Source organism: Budorcas taxicolor, chromosome 13, assembly GCF_023091745.1.
Source record: "Budorcas taxicolor isolate Tak-1 chromosome 13, Takin1.1, whole genome shotgun sequence".
NCBI classification, from domain to species: Eukaryota; Metazoa; Chordata; class Mammalia; order Artiodactyla; family Bovidae; genus Budorcas; species Budorcas taxicolor.
In genome coordinates this window covers 79730635-79752833 of record NC_068922.1, presented here as the reverse complement: position 1 = coordinate 79752833, position 22199 = coordinate 79730635, and the positions used below count along the sequence as shown (strand labels likewise).

At 46.5% G+C, this 22199-nt stretch overlaps 1 protein-coding gene across 3 annotated transcripts in view; it reads left to right on the top strand.

Moving 5' to 3' along the window:
• Positions 1–22199, top strand: part of ZFP64 (ZFP64 zinc finger protein) — a 74025-nt gene that overhangs the window by 12890 nt on the left and 38936 nt on the right. For 2 of the 3 annotated variants that reach the window (XM_052650635.1, XM_052650634.1), the window contains exons 3-6: positions 4024–4185; positions 5754–5816; positions 9820–10071; positions 16373–17871. In XM_052650635.1, coding sequence (XP_052506595.1) covers positions 4024–4185; positions 5754–5816; positions 9820–10071; positions 16373–17652 — 1757 coding nt within the window. In that variant the 3' untranslated portion in view covers positions 17653–17871. Of the gene's footprint in view, positions 1–4023; positions 4186–5753; positions 5817–9819; positions 10072–16372; positions 17872–22199 lie in introns of those variants that run through there. The other variant, XM_052650636.1, reaches the window with a different exon arrangement.

Sequence of the window (22199 nt, the reverse complement as noted above, 5' to 3'; positions counted from 1 at the left end):
AGCAAACGGTGATGGAGGGAAATACACGTCCTCACTGGGCGCATCCAACCGAATGGCAGAGAGGAAGGGCCTCAGATACTTTGCCACGTAACTAATTACAGCAGAGAGGAGTGCTTCAGAGGAGAAGTGCAGGATTCAGCGAGCACCTCCTGCAGGGGCACGCTGCCACGGCGGGGCAGCATTGGTCAGGTTTTCTCCACGCCTTTCTGTGCTCCCGGGATTTTCTAGTCGCTTTTTCTTTTGTTTTGACGATATAATACACTTTTAATTTTAAAAAAGAGAAAAGGATTAAAACTGGAGTTTTTAAGTTGAAGACGAGAAAGGAGAAGCAAAGGGCCTTGGGAGACGTGGACGACTTCAGATGTTTGAAGAGCAGTTTCGTGGGAAGAGCTGGTGGGTCTAAGACATCCAGTGGGTCCTAAGCTCAGAAGGCGGTTTTGGTTCCCTATGAAATTCATGTGACAGTCTTACTTTTTAAGCAACATCATGGGTGAATAACTGAACACCCGAGGTGCTCCTGCTACAAACCGAGACTGCGCCTAACAAGCTGCGTGTCTCAGACGTGCGGCTGGGCACACTGGCAAGCCAGGGAGAGCCCGAGAGTCCAGCAAAACCGAGAGCAGGTGTGAGGCCGTGAGCTGCTGGGGGTGGAGGAGGAGGCATGGGGGCTGATCCAGAAACACTGGACTTGATTGTTAGAGCCGTACCCACGGGGGAGACGAGGCCTTGAACTCTTGCAGAAAGTTAAAAGTGAGACACCCCCATCCCACCCACACCCCCAGAAAGCAGCAGCTCATGCTACGGATCACCCCAGTGGAAAGAAGGGTTGAGAACATTCTTCCCTGGGGGTAGGTCACATCTCTGCTATAAGCGCTTCCCCAGCTCAGCAGATCCGGGTGCTTGGGGTTATCCCTGCTGCCTGCACATATGCTGGACACTCAGATTCCACTCTTTAGGCCAAATCTGAAGACAGACACGGGACCGCCCCCAACAAATGACCCCTCCAGTTGGATGCCTCCCCTAAAGACGCCAAAAGCACACGCAACAAAGGCCAAAATAGACCAGCAGGACTGCGTCGATTTCTGTGCACCTAAGGAGACAGCCAGCGGGATGTAAAGACAGCTTCCTGGGTGGGAGGAAGTGTTTGCAAACCAGATTTCTGAAAAGGAGCTGCCACCCGGAACACTCTCAGGGTTCCCCTTTGCTGTATCTCACCACAAAAGAGATGCTAAGGCTTGTAGGGGCAGGGCGGGGGGCGGTTAGCAGACAGGCCCGGCCATCTCCAGGGACGGTGGGAATCCCAGGCTCAGGACCATTCCGAACCCAGGACTCGCCTCGCGGAGGGTCACAGACTCTGCAGCCGGGCTGTAGGGAGTGCCTGGCCACCGTTACAACCCCCAGCCCCTGTGTCCCCCACATATTCTTTCCCACGAGCCGGGGGGTCACGGTGGTGTGACCAGCCATCCTAGTTTTATGTCGAGTCTCGTGACCACGGGAGCCCCTCGGTCCCAGGCAAGTGGAAGCGGTTGCTCCCCTAAGCCTTAATCATTCCCGCTAAGAGTTTGGTGCCCAGTTCTGTTCAGCTGTAGGGATTAGTGTTTATTAAGACTCACTGTGCCCATATCCTGCACTACTGATGCTCTCATGAAGCTTTGTGATATCCTTGTGAAGTGGGCACAGTGATTATCCCCGCTGACGGGCGGGGAAACAGGCTCAAGGGAGCTCCTCGACTGGCCTGAAGTCCCACCCGTGGGAAGTGGCTGAGCCTGGACTTACATCAGTTCCCCGACACATAGTACCTGACACGGGGCTGCACCTTGGAATCAGCGAGACGGCTGCCGGCCCGGAGGCAGTCACCAAGGAATTGCCTTTGCACGTTTGTGAATAACCTGGATTGTTATCAGTAATCACTGTTTTACTCACTTTGGCAGAGAAGTGTGCATTTTTTTTGGAGCTGTGTGTGTTGGGTTTAATTGCTGTTTGAAATGTCTCCTGAGATACTGCAGGATGACTCAGGCTGAAGATGAAAAGTAACTCTACCCAGAAATACCTGGAAATAGTAGTAGGGGGTCCATCTGATATTGATGAAGCAAATTTTGTTGCTGGAGCAACAACCATTGGTTTTTGCAAAGCAACAACTGAGAGATGGAGTCCCTCAACTAGACAAAGCTGAATTAAGGTTACTGCTGAGCTGCGTGGAAAAGCATGGTCTGTACCATTAGTTCTCAAACTTGTGTGTATCAGAATCATGTGGGCAGCTTGTTAGACCGGATTGCTGGGCCCACCCTGGAGTTTCTGATTCAGTAAGCTGGGGTGGGGCCCAAGAACTTGCCTCTGTAGCAAATTCCTAGGTAAGTCCATTACTGCTGCCTGGGCACCCAACACTGCGGGCTGGGGACCACACTTTGAAAACCACTAGCTAAATCCCAGAGTAGACGAAGCATCTCAACAAGAGGCGGGGCTGGTTGGTCATTTCATCAAAGAGGGGCAAGAAGCTGGAACATCAGTTTGTCAGAATCTTTTGCCAGCTTTAAACAAAAGCCACTGAACTCCCCCAACATATTTCAGCTGAGAAGAAGGGGAAACCATGAGTTTGCTCAAACACCAAATGCCGATCCACCTGGGTGTTCTTTGACACACACTGGGGTGAGGTTGTCATTGCTCAAGGTGCCCAAGAGCTGCATGCCGGGAATGTGGATTTCCTGCCGAATGTTCAGAGAACTCTTAGAGAGCTCATTCAGTACATATACAGTCTCTAAGGAATGTCAGTATATGTAAAACACCTAGGGAATATGAAAGCAGTGCGTTACCATGTGTTGAATTGACAACTTTTAAAAATTTATTGTATATAAGATAATGTGACATCTTATGGTCTATAACATCTTAGCTTCAAAGAGAGAGAATGTTTGTTTTAAGAGAAAACATAACTGGCACCTCAGACCTTTGGAGTGGGTATTACTGCTTCAGGCAAAGCTGAAATAGGGAGTGATGTCAGGCCTGTGTTGATTTAAAGAAGTGTACTTTGTAAATACCACGGAGAAATGTCAAAGGTGGTGCCTCCGTGACTGAAGTTTGGGAAGCAGAGTATGACATTGGCTCTCAAAATCATCAGGAGGGCCTCTCAGCCTGACAGGTTCACCTGAAAAAGCCCTAGAGGCCGTATTTACTCCTGTCTGAAGCCAGATCTCCGTGTGATGATTACATATCATAAAGGAAGAAAGAAAATACATATTCCCAAACTGCAAACTATAAACTTCATTAACAAAGCAGTAAAAACAGTTTTAAGAAAAGACATTTGGGACTGCCTGTATTACCTGTTATAATGAGAAAAGTTAAAGACAAAGATGATAATGATGTTTGGTCTTCTTTTCATTTATTCTTTTTTCCTCAAAACTTCCGTGAGAATATAAGGTTGGTTTTTGGGCTGGTTGGTTTTAGGAGTGCCTGAAGAGTGTTTGTGTTTAGAGAGTATTCGTAGTTTGCCCAGAATTCCTTCAGTCAGCTCCTTTCTGGTGTTTGAAAGGATTTTGTGATAAAGCTTCTGAAAGTACAGGACCTAGTGCATTTGGGTGAAGTTAACAGAAAACCTACCTGGTATAAACGATAGGACATTTCTTGTTTATTTAATGAGTGTGGATTTGAATGGGTTTCAGGGCTCTGGCTCAGCAGCTCCCTTTATGGTTACAAAGTGGCTGCCTAGATCCAGACATCACATCCTCATCAGCCATGTCCAAAGACAAACAGTAGGGCAACCAGGGCAGCAAGAATGAGTTTTCCTCAACTTACGTCTCTTTCTGCCCCCACCTTTTTTTTAAACCAGGGGGAAAATCTTTTCCAGAAGCCCCCTCAGCGGATGTCCTCTAGTGTCTCATCAGCTAGAACAGGGTCGCGTGATCACTCCTAAGCAGCAAGGAACAGTGGGAAAACAATCTAACATAATCATTCTCACAAAGGAATGTAGGCAAAGGGAGTAAGCTACTGGGTATGCATATTAGGAAAATTAATAATCATCCTATCTTTTAGTTTCAGCTCCAGAATTTGTTTTTGAACATGGCTATCAAACTTATCTGCCCACGGAAAGCAACGAAAACCAGACAGCCACTGTTATCTCTCTCCCTGCCAAGTCGCGTGCCAAAAAGCCCACAGCCCCACCTGCTCAGAAGAGGCTCAACTGCTGCTATCCAGGTAAAGGCGGCGTTGAGTCCTGCGTGTGTAGAGAATGTGACATTTAACAGGTCCCGGGCTCGAGCTCCTGGATTCCCGACAACTGGGCAAAGAAGTGCTGCAAACTGCCTGGCTTAGAGATCAACCCCACAGAATTTCCACCATCACGTATGACACACCTCTCACTGTCTCTGCTCACCATGCACTTGGGCCCTGAGACTTTAACAGCCAAGGACCTTTGAATGGGAACAGTGAGAATTTCAGATTTCTGTGAATTTTTCTTGGTGCTACAGCTTAGGAAGATATCCAGAAAAATTGTCCCTTACCTACTTTAAAAAAGGAAAACAAAAAAATTTATTTGGAAATAATTTCAGACTTGGGGAAAAGTTGCGAAAATAGTACAGAAAGTTTCTGAGCAGCCTTTTGTTATTGTTGTGTCTGACTCTTTTCCACCCCATGGGCTGCAGCGTGCTGGGCCTCCCTGCCCTTCACTGTCTCCTGGAGTTTGTTCAAACTCGTGTCCATTGCAGTTGGTGAAGCTAACTAACCATCTCCTCCTCTGCCGGCCCCTTCTTTTCCCTTCGACCTTTACCTTTCATCCGGATTTCCCAAATATTAACATATCACATTTGCTTTGTTTTTTCTGGTGGGTGGTGGGTTAGTCACTTCAGTCCTGTCCGACTCTTTGCAACCCCGTGGACTGCAGCCCGCCAGGCTCCTCTGTCCATGGGATTCTCCAGGCAAGAATGCTGGAGTGGGTTGCCATTTCCTCCTCCAGGGGATCTTCCTGATCCAGAAGTTGAACCGAGGTCTCCTGCATTGCAGGCAGATTCTTTACCAACTGAGTTACAAGGGAAGCCCCTGTTTTTTTCTAAACGTACATATATTTCCCTCAAAGTTGCAGACATGACCTTTACCTCTAAGCACCTTAATATAAATTTCCTAGAAACAAGGAAATTCTTTTATATAACCAAAGTACAATCATCAAAATCAGGAAATTAGCATTGATAAATGCTGTTATCAAACTGCTGACTTTATCAAGAGTTTGCCAACTGTTCTCATTAAAAGTCCTCTGTATCAAAAGAAAAATATTTTTCCCTTGGTCCAGGATCCAAGTTGTGATCACACATGGCATTTAGTTTTTAATGTGTCTTTAGTTTCCTTTAATCTAAGCTTTTGTCTTTCATGAACTTGATATTTTTGCAAAGTAACAGGCCAGTTATCGCATAAAATGTTCATCACTTTGGGTCTGTCTGATTAGACTTAGGTGCAGCACAGAAGTGATGTTACATGCTTCTTGACTCCTGGTATCAGGATTCACACTGATACCTGTTGGTCCTGCTGCTGCTGCTGCAGCTAAGTCGCTTCCGTCATGTCCGACTCTGTGCGACCCCATAGACGGCAGCCCACCAGGCTCCCGTCCCGGGATTCTCCAGGCAGCGCACTGGAGCGGGCTGCCGCTGCCTCTCCGGCTGGTCCTGTTGCCGTGCTGTTAATGTCCATCCGTGGGTTAAAGAAGTTGCTTTGCGGCTTCTCCGTTCTAGAGTGACTGTGTCCCTCTGTCATTGATCTCTCCTTGCCTTTTTAAGGTTGCCAGTTCAAGACTGCCTATGGTATGAAGGACATGGAACGTCATTTAAAAATCCACACTGGTAAGTGGTCACACACATCCCTCCTCTGCTGGGAGCTGGGGGTCCAGACAAGTCAGACGCTTGGTATGACACAGACCTCACTGGCCGTCACGGGAACACAGACACAAATGAAATAAAAACAAGATACTGTTTCTACACATGATTTTGGCAGCAAATGTTTAGAGCAAGAAAACTCAGTGCTAGAATCGATAGGAGCAAACTTAGGAGAAGAAATGTGAACAGGTATGGGCATTTTGAATATTGATGTGCCAGAATTAATTACAACTTAAATGCACCTGCTCTTCTCATCTGGAGGAGAATATCTTGTAAGTGTGTGTGTGTGTGTGTGTGGTGTGTGTGTAATGACCGGTAAACAGAGCAAGAAGGGGGAGAATAGCAACTTTTCACTTAGGTATCTTTACACTCGTCATTGGACGGATACCTGAGTGTGTGATTTTTGCAGTTTCCAAGGGGAAATTTAACAAAAACTATTTTCAAAGGAGAGAAAAAAGACTGATGCATGGAAAAAAGAAAACCACGATGATTTCTGGTGATTTAATTTCGTTTGATGTATCATTTTTGTGTCTCCTAGACTTTACGCATGGAGAAGAAATTGCTTTTAGGCCATTTTAAACAAAGTATTAGGTGCTCATAAGTCAAATGGTATAGTCATGTATAAGTTCAATGAGTCTCCATCTATATAAGGGAGGGACACTGATATTTGTCTTGGGCATCACTAATTGCCCAAAATCTGCTACTTAGCCTCAGATAAAGTATCTATAAGGTAAAATGAAGACAATAAGATATCCAGCAGTTATCTCAGATACTTCCTTGGCCACAGGTCTAATCAGCCTCACAGCATCTTGTCATTTGAATTTCATCGAGTTATCAGACTCTGAAATTATTATGTTTCAGGTATTGGTAAGCATTCTCAATGTACCAAGCAATAAATCTCTCCTGGTGGGTTTTCCTGTGTTGAAGTTCCATCAGTCACATATAGCATATTCATCGTTGCAAGAGTAAAGTGCTATGATGACTTATGAAAATTAGGGACATATTATAAAGTATAAGTGAGGACAGCGGCCTGAAGTTCGCTGCTGCAGATCCTCAGGGAGTGTCCTCTCCTCCCGGTTAACCAGGCTTGGGTTTGTAAGGTGGCTTCTGTATAACTGTAGCGTCTCCGTTAACATCTTCAAGTCGGAGAGCTGACAGTGTCCTTGCCTTAGAAGAGGGTGTGGCCAGGACCAACGGGAGCAGGACTCTCTGCCAGCAGAGCTGGCCCAAAACCACCCGCCCGGCTCCACCACTGTCCAGCATCGGAGTACACAGGATGGCAACCCACAGCTGTAGCAGCTGACAGTAACGAGAAGTGATGGTTGCTGGATTTTCTGACCATGAACATTTTTAATAATATAATTATAATCTTTAATACACTTCTGTAGGTGTATTCTTAAATCCCAGATGTTTATTCTATGAAGATAGTGATGACCTTTGACTGACAATTGACTTTAGCACTTAGCTATTTAGGATTTGGTCAAAATATGTGTTTGGTATGTAAAAAGTGAAAATCCTGACTCACTGCCTGCCTCCTTCATATCTGATACATGCCCCAAAGTCATCAGCCTTTATAGTCCAGCGTGTCTCATTCTTAAATTTTGGCATGAGTCACTCAGTCGTGTCTGACTCTTTGCATCCCCATGGACTGCAGCCCACCAGACTCCTCTGTCCATGGGATTCTCCAGGCAAGAACACTGGAGTGGGTTGCCATTTCCTCCTCCAGGGGATCTTCCCGACCCAGGGATCGAATCCAGGTCTCCCACATTGCAGGCAGATTCTTTACTATCTGAGCCACCAGGGAAGCCCATATTGGGCTTTAACAGACAAAAAATGTACTTTTTCCATTTCTTATGAAATTAATATTGTAGACACTCTCACTGCAGCTTGCTGTTTCTCCCTTAATGCTGGAGGTCTTTCCACATCCATATGTGGGTGTATCCACTTCATTCTTTCAATGGCCAAGTAGGAAACTGGTTCATTAATTTACAGTACATCCATACAGTGAAATACTTCACCCTTAACAATTATGTTCTAGAAATTTAATGATATGAACATGATTGAAATTATTTCAAGTATAAGAAAGTAGCCAATAATAGGGAGACAGTGTTGCATTTGGCTAAGAAGGCAAGGCCATCCTGGATTCTAATCCAAGTTGAAAGTGTTAAGTAAAATCACTGAGAGACACAGTACCATTCAAAAATAAGTATTTAAGTTGATATTGGTCAGGGAGGCTTTTGTACCCCAAAATGTACACACACACATACGAAAGTCATCAGAAAAGTATACATCAAAAAATTGGCAGGTGTTCAGGGTGGCAGGGCTTCCCTAATAGCTCAGTTGATAAAGAATCCGCCTGCAGTGCCAGAAACCCCAGTTCACTTCCTGGGTCAGGAAGATCCCCTGGAGAAGGGATAGGCTACCCACTCCAGTGTTCCTGGGCTTCCCTTGTGGCTCAGCTGGTAAAGAATCCACCTGCAATGCGGGAGACCTGGATTCAACCCCTGGGTTAGGAAGATCCTCTGGAGAAGGGAGAGATTACCCAGTCCAGTATTCTGGCCTAGAGAATCCCATGGACTACATAGCATAGTCCATGAGGTCGCAGAGTCGAACACAACTGAGTGACTTTCACTTCACTTTCAAGGGTGGCAAGACGACAGGTGTGTCAGTGAGTACAGATTAAGCTGCTGTATCAAAGGAGCTCACATGCCAGCTCACACAGGGGAGGGGTCTATGTCTGTCTGGCATAACCACACGGCAGGGGTCTGTGTCTGTCTGGCGTAACCACACGGCAGGGGTCTGTGTCTGTCTGGCGTAACCACACGGCAGGGGTCTGTGTCTGTCTGGCGTAACCATCCGGAGGTGAGCAGGTGGTCTAGGCAGACAGGCAGCGTGTTCTGGGAGGCCGTCTGAGGACTGAAGTCCCGCCTGCTGTCACGGTGCGTTGGGCACGTATCCACCCTCTGCAGCCGTGATGCCCTCACATGTTTGCTCACTTCCGTGTCATGGTAACAGCTGGCAAGACAGGTGGAAAGAGAAAAAGTAAAAGTCAAGCAATTTCCTTTTAGGAAAGGAACGCGTTTACCTTCTCTGCCGTTTGATTGATGGTGACTTTATTGCAGAATCACCCCTGGCTGCAAGTGAGGCTGAGAAATGTATTCTTAGGCTGGTCAGCCATGAGCTCAGAGACTCTTGAGTTTTGGGCTGTGTCTGTTATGAAAAAGAAAAAAGAACAAATGGGTATAAAAGACAAAGTTTCTCATTTTTACTTAGCTGCACTTTAAAATTTGAGCTGCTTTCTATTTTTAATTGATAAGGAATTCATATTCACTGTCAGAAAAATTAGAAAATCCTAATCAACAAAATAGAAGCAGTTCCCCGTCTCCCAAGATGCCAGCTCTTTGCCGATTACCCATCTAGCTTTTTTCATTATTATTGTTTCTTTATTTGACTGCACTGGGTCTTAGCTGCAGCCTGTGGGATCTAGTTCCTTCACCAAAGATTGAACCCTAGCCCGTTGCATCGGGAGTGCAGTCTCAGCGACTGAACCACTAGGGGAGCCCCATCTAGTTTTATTTTTTAATTGGAGTATAATTGCTTTACAATCTTGTTTTAGTTTCTGCTGTACCACAAAGTGAATCAGCTATGTGTGTGTATATATTTAAGCATATATATATATACACATATCCCCTCCCCCTTGAACCTCCCTCCCTCCCCACCACCCCGCCCTCTAGGTCATCTCTAGGTCTTCACGGAGCACCAAGCTGGGCTCCCTGCGCTGCACAGCAGCTCCCCCCCAGCTGTCTATTGACAACTAAAACCATCTAGTTTGGGGCGGGTGGGGGGGTGGGGGCGGGAAGTTTCCAAATATTCTTGGGTGACTGTGCGTTACTCTTTTCTTAAGGCCGCGGGAAGTAAGCCTTTCTCTTTTTTTCGTTTTTTCCCTGCTGCCGCGCGTGCTTGTGTGAAGGCGACAAGCCGCACAAGTGTGAAGTCTGCGGCAAGTGCTTCAGCCGGAAGGACAAGCTGAAGACCCACATGCGCTGCCACACGGGCGTGAGGCCCTACAAGTGCAAGAGCTGCGACTACGCGGCCGCCGACAGCAGCAGCCTCAACAAGCACCTGCGCATCCACTCGGACGAGCGGCCCTTCAAGTGCCAGCTCTGCCCCTACGCCAGCCGCAACTCCAGCCAGCTCACCGTGCACCTGCGCTCCCACACGGGTAAGTCCCCCGTGCGGCCCTCGCTCTGCGCGCCCGCCGGCCTGGCGCTCAGGCACCGGCACCTTCCCGCGCTGAGTCACAACCTCGGGCAGGGAACTGCGCGCCGCAGTTCACCCCCCAGGGTGCCGTCTTGCTCGTCAACTGCTCAGAAGCATCTTTCTCTGAACAACAGGGGAGAACAGTCAGGTTCCAGCTTTATGCATTTCTTTATATAGCTCTGTAACTCACCCACTAGCATTTCATCAAGAAGGTGCTCTAAATGAAATAGAGATATAAAATGCATTTTTAGTAAGTGTCTGCACAACATGCGGTTAGACATTTCGATGATTGTTTTAAAGAATACTCATCACTTCATCATGGGACAGCTTGATGGAAAAACTCAGCAGAGTAGGTAACTTAACAAATTAGGTACGTTTTCCTTTTAGCAAGTGTGTGTCTGTTAGCTTTCGATTCACTGACGCTGTGTAACAACCACCACAAAATCTCAGTGGCATAATATATTAGTAAAAGCATTCATTGCTCACATACTTAAGGTCAGCAGGCAGTTGGCTAGACATTCCGTTGATCTTGGCCGGGCTTAATCACGTATGTGGGAAAGGCCGGGTGTCCGCTGACCTTGGCTGGGCGTCTGCCGGCTGTCCCCCTGCTTTAGCTGGGAAAGTCTGGCTGTGTCCTCATACCTCATGGCCTCCTCTGGGCCCAGTGGGACAATGGCAGACAAAATGAGCATGCCCCTGCGTGTAAGCTCATGGCAAGCCTCTGCTTGCATCCTGTTGGCTAAAGTCAGTTACCTGATTGGACCTGGTATCAAGGGGTGGGGCTGAGCTCACCCACAGTGGAGGGTCATCAAAGGTTACATGGCGAAGGCCGTCTTCACACCAACCGGAGTTCACTCCACCATCATCCACCTCTCTCTGACAGGCAGGTGGGTTCTTGCTCTCCCCAGACCCCCACAAGTCACATCTAATCATAGAATCAGCTTAAAAGACCAGGATCCTATGATCTCCATCAGGCATAGATATGGCTTCTCTTGACCTAGAGCCTTTTGAATTTGAAATAGAAAGACAAATTGTCTGTCCCCACACTCCCAACAAATAGCAGTGAAACACAGTCAGAATACTTGGAATAATCCTGCCATTCCAAGGGGGAGGAACAGGAGGCACTTGGCAGTCACTGGTCCACAGATTTCTGAACTCTCTCTGGAAAGATGCTTCTAGGACCCCCAACTCTGAGGACAGGAAGTGTTTCTTGAATAAGCGTTGGCCCAGCTGCCTGGCTTTCGGCTCTGTCCCCTGCAGCGTCCCCTTCCTTCTCCACTTCTGAAAAGGAGTGGAAATGTATTTTTGAGAAACTTTCTCCACCTGCTTTCATCCTAGAGAAACTTGGGGTCTTTTATTTTTCTCTAGACTGGTGACATCATTGCTAGTAGAGCTCCCTTAAAACTCTGTGCACTTCCTGTGTGTCTGTGTGCCAGAAGCCACACCCATACTCCTCTTGGAGACTTGCCTTTCTTCTAAACCTAATTATAGACACTTTTGGCATGTAGCCTTCTGGAGGTTGAAACCAGTGAGACTTTTAGGAATCCTTGTCCAGCTGAGAGGACTTGGCCGGCACCAACTTTATTCTTTTGGAGATTTTAAGCAGGAACCTTATGCTTTCACCCCTCTTTCCCCATTTGCTCTTCCCTCTGAGATCAGTTCCCTGGATGTGATATTTGTCCCCAGGATATGATCTTTGTCTTCCTTTGAAAATCTTTTGCTGGTTGGAGATGAGAAGCTTCATCCCGACCAGCACATCTTTGACTTTCTGTATTGTCTCTAGATTCCGTTTTGAAATGGCCTGTTCTTGTTTGAGTTTGTCTCTTTCTTGTGGGACCTTATCAGACACAGCTTGTAAGACACTTTGACTGTTCTGCTTAGAACTAATCTCTTTGCTCAGATCCAAACTTCAGTGGGTACACTTTCTATCTTCTGAGTCACAACAGGCGAGTTTTGCCAAACGTCTGCCGCTCAGTTCTGGCCGTCGCCACTATTCCCTGCCTCTACCTGCCACCCAGTCCCACAGCCAGCACCACATATTGTACTTTTCTGCTAAGGCAGCACTGTGTTTCTGGATGCTAATATGTGTATCAGTTATCTAATGTCACAATGATGCTGTGTAACAAAAGGCCCCAGAAAGCCTCAGTGGATGCAGCAGCATGCCTTCTCTGCGTGTGTTTGGGGATCAGCTGAGTGTCACCTGGTCAACTCTGCTGGTCTTTGCTGGGCTCACTTACAGATGTGAGGCTCTGCCAGCTGTGGGCCGGGTGTCCAGGGGCCTTGGCTGCAGCCGCCCAGCTCTGCTCTGCCTCTGTTACCCTCCTTCACAGACCAGCGGGCAAGGACAGCATTGGCCTTCTCATGGCAGCGGGTGACAGAGGCGCACGTGGGCAGAGCCTGACTCATGGGCCCTGGTTCAAGCCGCTACTTGCATCAAGTCTAGTTGGCACACCGTCCGCCAAACCCAGCGACATGATTGAGGCTATCATCTGGGGGGTCATGGAAGGTCACCCTGCCCCTGCCAGGAGAGCCTGCATAATCACTTACCTGGGAGAGGCTGTGGGTGCAGAGAGGGCCAGGAGGTGGGGCCCTCTGGGGACATTAAGATACTATAGCAAGTTAAGACGCTGGCATGACTGCTGTCCATTTGATTTTCTTCAGAAGTCTCTCCCACCTAAGTTAGGGGGACTGCAGGATGCACTTAGCGAAGTGGGTCAGAGTCAACTTAGGAGGGAAAGCTTGCCATTTATAGTAGCATATTTAAGTTGGTCCAGTGCTCTTGCCTGGAAAATCCCATGGGCGGAGGAGCCTGGTGGGCTGCAGTCTGCGGGGTCGCTAAGAGTTGGAAATGACTGAGCAACTTCACTTTCACTTTTCACTTTCATGTATTGGAGAAGGAAATGGCAACCCACTCCAGTGTTCTTGCCTGGAGAATCCCAGGGACGGGGGAGCCTGGTGGGCTGCCCTCTATGGGGTCGCGCAGAGTCGGTCACAACTGAAGCGACTTAGCAGCAGCAGCAGAAAAGGTGTACTTTCTAAAAATTTAACTGTATGCCACTTACGCAGTGTCTCCATGGAACATTCATTTCCCTTTTATAAATCTGTGACACTTGTAATTTCTTTAAGTTGTAGAATTAACAGAAGTTTGTTTTTACCTTTTCCTCTCTTGGATCAACTACCTTGTCTTAGCAGCAACCTGAACTCAAGAAAGCTCTGTCAGCTTAAAACCCATCAGTTGCTTATCCATTGAGCACCACTCATTGAGTCCTACCAGGTATCAGATACTGTGGGAACCAGGTAGTGGGCAGGAACAAATGTAGTCATTAGCTTTGGAGAATTTCTGGTCCTATGGGACTGGTACTAACATTTCTGCCTCATTTAAGAAATTAATTTACGGTTAAAAGGAAAAGGATTTCCCTGGTAGCTCAGCTCGTAAAGAATCCGCCTGCAATGCAGGAGACCGGATTCTATCCCTGGATCAGGAAGATCCCCTGGAGGAGGGCATAGCTACCCACTCCAGTATTCTTGCCTGGAGAATTCCATGAACAGAGGAGCCTGGCAGGCTTCAGTCCACGGGGTCGCAAAGAATCGGACATGACTGAGCAACTTTCACTTTTACTTTAAAAGGAAAAAGAAGATATAAAAGTTTTTTAAAAAAGGAAAAAGATGATGACGAAGAGATTTAAACCCTCTGCTTTCATGTCAGAAAGTGCTGTTAAGCTCTGCAACTCAGCTCTGAGATTTGGTTACCTGGTTTTTCCAGGTTTGACCTTTGCTGGTTGCTTTAAAAAAAAAAAAAGGCAAACAGATGGTCACTAATTGGGGCAGTGATGTAATTGGAATGCCTAGTAGAACATTCTGAAGCAACAGTTCTCCTCTGAATTCACAGACACCTCCACCCCGAGATCATGAGTAGAATTTAGGAGGCCCATGAACTTGGATGAGGGAAAAAATCACATCTTCGTTCTCACTGATCTTACTGGAGCATGATGTGTCCTTCAGTTATGAAAACAGGCATCCAGTCTGATTACAGTATGTGTGACCTTGTCAATAGAAGTCACAGATCTTTTTATAGCAAGTATTTTTGATCGATCAAAGTATAGTTTACTTTCTTCTCTATTTAGAAAGTATTGTAGTCCCAGAGGAGCCTGGTAGGAGGCCGTCTGTGGGGGACGGACACGACTGAAGTGACTTAGCAGCAGCAGCAGCAGACCCGCCTCTGCAGCTTGTCACTTCATGCACTAATAAAGCACACACATCGCCAAATCACAGACTTTTTTCTTTCGATTTTTAATAACTTCCAGTACAACTAGTTTCTCTTGTCTTCCTATTGATTTTTATTTTAGTTTACCTTGTGCCTTTAAACATTGTCCTGAGAAAGGGTCCACGGATTTCACTGCCAAAAGGGGGTCCCATGGCATGAAAAAGGTTACGAGCAGCATTCTAAGGCAGAAGTCAGCAAACTTTCTTTTTCGTTTTGATGGTTTTATACATTTACTTATGGCTGTGCCGGGTCTTTGTTGCTGCGCGTGGGCCTTCCCCCGGCGCAGTGAGTGGGGACTGCCCCACAGTTGGGCTGCTGGCTGCCATTTCGTGGCGCCTCCCAGTGGGGGGCACGGGCTGAGGGCACGAGGGCTCAGCAGTCGAGGCTCCCCGGCTCTGGAGCCCAGGCTCGGCAGTCACAGCACACAGGCCTAGTTGCTCCAAGGCACGTGAGATCTCCCAGACCAGGGATCGAACCAGCATCTCCTGCCTTGGCAGGCGGACTCTCTACCACCGAGCTAACTTTTCCATAAAGGGCCAGATAGGTAATACTGTAGGCTTTGCGGACCATACAGCGTCTGTCACAGTTACTCATCTCTGCTGTGGCGGCATGAAAGCCATCATCAACAACACATTATCAGATGCACGTGACTGTGTTACAATAAAACTTTATTTACAGAAATGAACTGTGGGCCAGATTTGTCCCATAGTCTGTATAGCTTACCATTCCTTGTTCGAGAGTTTCGTGTGAATGACCTTAGTGGCATTTTAGTCATGCAAAGCGTTGTTTGGTTTGGAGCGTCTTCATTTTCTCAAAGCTTATTTAATCTGCTCCCTGCCATTGTTAATTGCATTTATCGAACATCTCCACGATGATGATATAGGTCTTGTACCAAAAAACTGGAACACAAACCCACTCTTTTAAGTTTATGGTAAGAAAGCCTGGTCATATGTACAGATAATCACCCAGCACCTAAAATACCAGCTTTGGAATCAGCCTGGGTTGGAATCCGAGCTCTGCCATGTACTACCCAGTGATTGTGAACCAGTGATGTAGCCCCTCTAGGCCTCAGTCTTCTCATTCATAAATAGTACTGAGAATAATATTGACAGTGGTACCCACCTCATAGGAATGTCGGGATCTTCAAATGAGACCATTCTTGTGGAATGCTCAGCAGGGCACCTGCCTTCCCAGAAGCCACCGAAGACTCTTAGCTACTATTTCTCTTGCTCAAACAGCATTGCAATGGGTGGGCTCTCCAATTTGCTTCAGTTATCAGACGATTGGGACTTGGCATTCACTGAGGAAATAAATTTGGAATATCCATGTCCTTTCAGATGTTTGCAGTTTCGCTTTTCCTGTTCATCTTTCACCGAACATGAATCTTAAAAAAAAAAAAAAAATCAAGCAGCTGGATTTTGTAACTCCAAGAGTAAAGAACGCAGCTGGCGATGTGGGATAAATAAGTTGCACGCAATAAACACATCTTTAATGATAAAAATCTACACGAAGTATAAGCGGGGCGTCTCAATCACTGTAAAAAGAGTATTCTGATGAGTGAGCACGGAGCTGACTGATTTGAAAATGTACCCTTGAATCTATTACAACACGTAACTCAATCAAAATCAACGGATTATGCAAAATTATACAACTGTGAATGGTTCCGTAGCAGAGCTAGCCTGATTGTTTTAAAGGATACACTGAGCATATTCACAAATCTTATTTTACGGGGGACGATTAAGCAGCTTGATTTTCAGGCTCCATTTTCCTTCCGGGTATTATGATGGTGGTGGTGGGAAAGTTTGGGGAAAGGAAAGAAGCCCCGGACCCCTCTTTTTTTTTTTTTTTTTTTTTTCCCTCCCAGGGGCTGCTAGGAGCCGCAGTTAGAAGGTCTCCACCCGCCGGCCTCGGTTTGAGCGGGTTTCTGGTGTGTGCTTCGGGGGGATCCGCTGTGGTTGTTGCCTGCTTGTTCTTATCGAAACTCACCTTGTGTTGACAGGGGACGCCCCCTTCCAGTGCTGGCTCTGTAGCGCCAAGTTCAAAATCAGCTCGGACTTGAAAAGGCACATGCGCGTGCACTCGGGGGAGAAGCCTTTCAAGTGCGAGTTCTGCAGTGTCCGCTGCACCATGAAGGGGAACCTCAAGTCGCACATCCGCATCAAGCACAGCGGGGACAGCTTCAAGTGTCCGCACTGCGACTTCCTGGGGGACAGCAAGGCCACGCTCCGCAAGCACAGCCGGCTGCACCAGGCCGAGCACCCCGAGAAGTGCCCCGAGTGCAGCTACTCGTGTTCCAGCGCGGCCGCCCTGCGCGTGCACAGCCGCGTGCACTGCCCCGACAGGCCCTTCAAGTGCAGTCACTGCAGCTTCGACACCAAGCAGCCCAGCAACCTGGCCAAGCACGTGAAGAAGTTCCACGGCGACGCGCTCAAGAGCGAGGCGGCGGAGCGGAGAGAGGCGGGTCGGTCGAGCGGCCGCCAGGCGGCCAAGCTGGACGCCAAGAAGACCTTCCACTGCGACCGCTGCGACGCCTCGTTCATGCGCGAGGACTCGCTCCGCAGCCACAAGCGGCAGCACAGAGAGTACGGCGACGGCAAGGGCGCCGACGGGACGGTCCTGCAGCTCCGGGTGGACGCCGGCAAGCCGCCCGCCGCGCCCCTGGCCGTGGGGCACCTGCAGGTGCCCCTCCCGCCCACCGCGGCGCCCCAGTTCGGCGAGGGCAGGGTCAAAATCATCGTCGGCCACCAAGTGCCCCAGGCCAGCACCATCGTCCAGGCGGCGGCGGCCGCCGTGAACATCGTGCAGCCGACGTTGGTGGCGCCGAACCCCGAGGAGCTGCGGGGCAACAGCCGGCTGCAGATCCTCCGCCAGGTCAACCTGATCGCGCCCCCTCCGCCCTCGGGCTGCCCCAGCGAGGCCGCGGCGCTGCCCCAGCCGGCTGTCCTGCTGACCACCCACGACCAGACGGAGGGCGCCGCTCTGCACCAGACCCTCCTCCCCACCACCCCGGGCGGCCCCCAGGAAGGCTCTGGCAACCAGACTTTCATCACCAGCTCGGGCATCACGTGCACTGACTTCGAAGGCCTGAACGCCCTGATTCAGGAAGGGGCCGCCGAAGTGACCGTGGTCAGCGACGGAGGCCAGAGCATCGCAGTGGCCACCACGGCGCCGCCCATATTCTCCACGTCCCAGCAAGAGCTCCCCAAGCAGACTTACTCCATCGTCCAAGGAGGTGCCCACCCAGCCCTGCTCTGTCCCGCGGATTCCATCCCAGACTAGTGCTTATAAAACAAAGGAAGGGGGGAAAGGACTGACAGAAAAAAGAAGTCAGAATTCTGTGAGAGGTTTGCCTTTACTGTTTTCAAGGGCTGCTGTGAAAAACGCCTCGCCCCCATAATAAATTGCAATTTTATACTGCTCACTGTAATTTTTTTACACTGTGATGATTTTGAGACCTCTGAATCACCATATGGTAACTGCTGTAGAGTCTCCAGTGATACCGACATGATCCCATTTAGGGGTTGGAATGAAATGAGTAGTGAATACATTTGTTTGCTTCCAACTTGATTTCCCAACTCTAATAAAGGATTTTTCCATCTCATTAAATTTGTGTAGTAGATGGTACTTCTCAGCCTTTTGTAAGCTTCCATTCTGAAATCCCCCGTGTTTGGGGTAATCGTGTTTTAATACATGGATACAAATCTGTTGGCATGAAGGACCATTTTCTACATAATGTTACATGGATATTTGACTTAAAACAGTTTAGTGCAAATGGTGGGGGGGGGGGGGGGGGCGGGAGGAATAGGTTTCCTAATAAGTTGATACATGATTCAAGCATAACAAATGTTAATGATTCTTTAGAGTCACCGTATGATTTGGGTTATGGGGGGGGGGGGTGTTATATAATTGAGAACTTGAAGAAGCAAAGATTCTTAGCCCTCTCTCATGATTAGTATGTAAACGTCTTGCCTTCTTCACAGTCAAATATGTGTGGTGCCTAAAGTGACCCAACTATCGTTTTAATTTTAAAACTTCAGAGTGACGAACCTGACATTTCTGTTCAGATGCTAATATAATGCAAGTTCCTATTAGCCTTTAGGACAATTTTCTAGGATACTGTTGTGTTAGATATTAACATACATGCAGTCCCAGGGATCAAACAAGCGAGATTGGAAAAGCATCTATGTTTTTCCAAAGTGTGGGCTGTACAGAGAGGAAATTCAAATTTTACTGTTTTGAATTAAAATGCTGTGTGATCAGTAGGTGGCGCCAGAGAGTAGTCTCAAGTTTCCCGTACTTTGAAGACCTGAGGCTTCCCTGGGGGCTCAGATGGTAAAGAATCCACCCGCAATGAGGGAGACCCGAGATGGATCCCTGGATCGGGAAGATCCCCTGAAGAAGGGAATGGCTACCCACGCCAGTATTCTTGCCTGAAGAATTTCATAGACAAAGGAGCCTCGAGGACTACATAGTTGATGGGATCGCCAAGAGTGGGACACAACTGAGCAAATAACATGTTCATTGTCAAAGATCTGAATTAGGGTCTTCATCTCTGATTTCCAGCTTCTAGCATTATCTTCAACTCAGGATGGGCTCTTAATAAACCCTAAATGAATGAAACATGCTGGCACAGAGCATCAGCAAGGATTGGTCAGGAGGGGAGGTTACGCTTGTGAGAGAAGCATGTTTAAAATGAGAGAACACTTTAGATACGTTTTTACCAGGGTCATCAACACTTTAATTTCCCCAACGCAGGAATTTATTAAAATTCTCATGCATATCAACTCACTTTTATATAAAGATATTATCCCCCCTTTTTTTGTAATAACAAACTAAGAAACTATGCAAAATGGAGATGCTGAAAACCTTGGGGGTTGCCTGTTAGAAAGCCAGCTTTCCATAAGACACACAGAGTTCGAGCTGGGTTTTGTCTTTTATTTTTGATCCCTTCTATTTGAACACAGTCTTGATAATTCATATATCTTCTTTGCCAGAATTTATGTTCATATCAGCAATGGTAATAATGCATCATTAACTGTGGTTTGATAAGAAATCAAAAAAACCTTGCAGTTTACTCTGTTAGTATTTGAGTTATCACTTTAGGATTATTGCTTGCAGCTCTTTGAGAAAATATTCAGCCACTAAATTCTACCTGGGAAACTCTCACGAACCTATGTTCTACATGTTTCTTTTTTTCCCAGTATGCCCCTTGTTTCAACTTTTAAATGATATTTTTCCTGCTTATAAATGTTATATAGTCAAGATAGAAAATATGGGAACCATGTTACAACTCTTCCTCCGACATATAAACGGGTTATGTCCTGATGAAGCCATCGTTAAGTTGAAAATATTGCGAAGTTGAAAATGTCAAGAAGTCAAAATTTCACTTAATGCAGCTAATCTACAAACATAGCCTAGCTTCACCTTCAACACGCTCGGAACATTTCATTAGCCGCCAGCTGGGTTAGTACAAAGCCCATATGTAGCAGGATATGGAATATCTCATGTAATGTATTGACTGCAGAAACTGACAGTCATGGATTGTAGGGGTACAGAATGGCTGTAGATCACTTGTTCGTCTTCGGGATCCCATGGCTGAGTCACTGCCACTGCCCAGCCTCCGGGAGAGATGGTCAGACTGCAGAGTGCTAGCCGGGAAAAGAGCGAGATTCAAAGTGCGGTTCCATTGAATGCATACTGCTTTTGTACCATCGAAAAGTTAAAAAACTGTAAGTTGAGCCATCGTATAAATTGGGGGCCGTCTGCATATATATTAAGAAAAATTCAAAGACACGATTCTGACTACCCAGATGTAAACATTGTGACCATTTTGCTGTACTTTCTTCTCATCTCTGTTTTCTGAGCTCGTGTGTTTCCTGCTCCGGTTGCAGAGCTGCAGTTGAACTGAGCACTCTGGTTTCTTTTTATACACTGTACTTGTCTTTATACCATCATAACTCCACAAAGCTGCGGCTCTCCATTTATACAAATAAGGCACATACACGCATGTGCATATACACACGTGCATATTTGGATTTTTTTTAACAAACTACAACGGGAAGACTTGTTCTTCATGATAAACTATATAGAGAGCTGAACAAACACCAAGACCATAATCTCCAGCCTGTTCTTGCCCCACCCAAGGTAAGTGAGTTCTCCGTGTTCATACCAACTCAAAAGATAACTAGGAAAGGTTTGTCCTTATTTTTGTAGTATGACACTATCTACATTTCTCTCTGATGTGAAAAATGAAAGCGTTAGGCACTCAGTCGTGTCCGACTCTTTGTGACCCCATGGACTGTAGCCCACCAGGCTCCTCTGTCCATGGGATTCTCCAGGCAAGAATACTGCAGGGGGTTGCCATTCCCTACTCCAGGGGATCTTCCCGACCCAGGAATTGAACCCAGATCTTGAGATTCTTTACTGTCTGAGCCCCAGTAAAGGTCTCTCCTTATCTTTATGGTGTCATGCTGTGTACGTTTCCTTCTATCTGCTCTCACGATCCCACTTATAACAGTACTGTGTGTCAGGACAGCAACGCCTAACTTTTTTTAAGCAAAAGCTAGAGTATGAATTACCATGTTATAAACACCCACCTCCGTATTTGTGGATATTCAGGTCGTTTGGGGCTTTGTTTGCCGTTAGGAACTGCCACAGTAAATGTCCTGCATAATTCCTTGTATTCATCTGTGCTTTATTTTCTTTCTGTAGGTTAGATTTCTCAGAGTGAGTGTCAGTGAGTTTCTGTAGTTTGCACTTGTGTAGATTCAGATGGCTTTTTCAAAATGATAGTCTCACTGGGATATGAGCCCCATCCATCACCAACCTCGGGTGTTACTGATCTTTTGAGGTTTAGTGATCTGACCTGTGAAAATGGTAATCAGGACTCTGCATTCCCTGAGCTTGTGCTTTGATCTGCGTCTCCCTGATGCCTCCGCACAGGCTTCTGATTATTTGCATTTTTCTTACCTATGAACTTTAAACTCACACTCTCTCATTTTTCTCCTTGGGTTGTTGGGCACCTGGGACATGAACCCCATGTCTGTCCCTTTTTCATTGTACATTCCTGTGAAACTTTCCAATTTTTTTCTGTAATTAATGTTCTGTTTGGATCCTGATATATTTTAGTACTACAGACTTTGCAAAAGGGAAAAAAAAAATTCATTTCACTCTAAATTTTCAAATCTGTAGTATGTAATTCCACTTAGTCTCTTAAAATTGTTTAGAACCCAGTATTTTTTGGGTCTGACAGCTTTCTGATTGCCTTTTTTGCTTTTTTGTTTGTGGGGTTTGGTGAAAGGTTTTGGGGATTTTTGTTTGACTTTTGGTCTGGCTTTGTTGCCATTGATGGGCTTTTGGGTTCTGTTTTGTTTGTTTGTTTGTTTTTGGTATTTTCCATTCTCTCCTTGGGGAGTCTGCCAAGAGTTTATCTTGTTGTTTATGTAAAAGGAAATCTTTTGCTTTTTTTTGTTCTTTCTCTCCTCCTCCTCCATTTTATTCAGTTCAGCATTTATCTTTATTTCAGTGTTGTCTTTATTAATTCTTTCCCCTGGTTTTCTTTCAGTTTATTTTATTAGTCTAATTTCCTGTATTAAGGTCAGCCTTATTTTCAGCCTTTAATAGTAAAAGCATTTAAACCTATATATTTTCCAGTATGACTTAAAGATCTTTTTTTTTTTTTTTTTCAAAAAAAAAGACCATTTTTTTCGAAGTTTTAAAATCATGACTGTCATACAAATATAAAGTGAACAGGCATTAGCAATTTTATTTAATTCATTAAGTAATGAAGGAATCAGTAAGATGTTACAACAGGTTCCAAGGAGAAG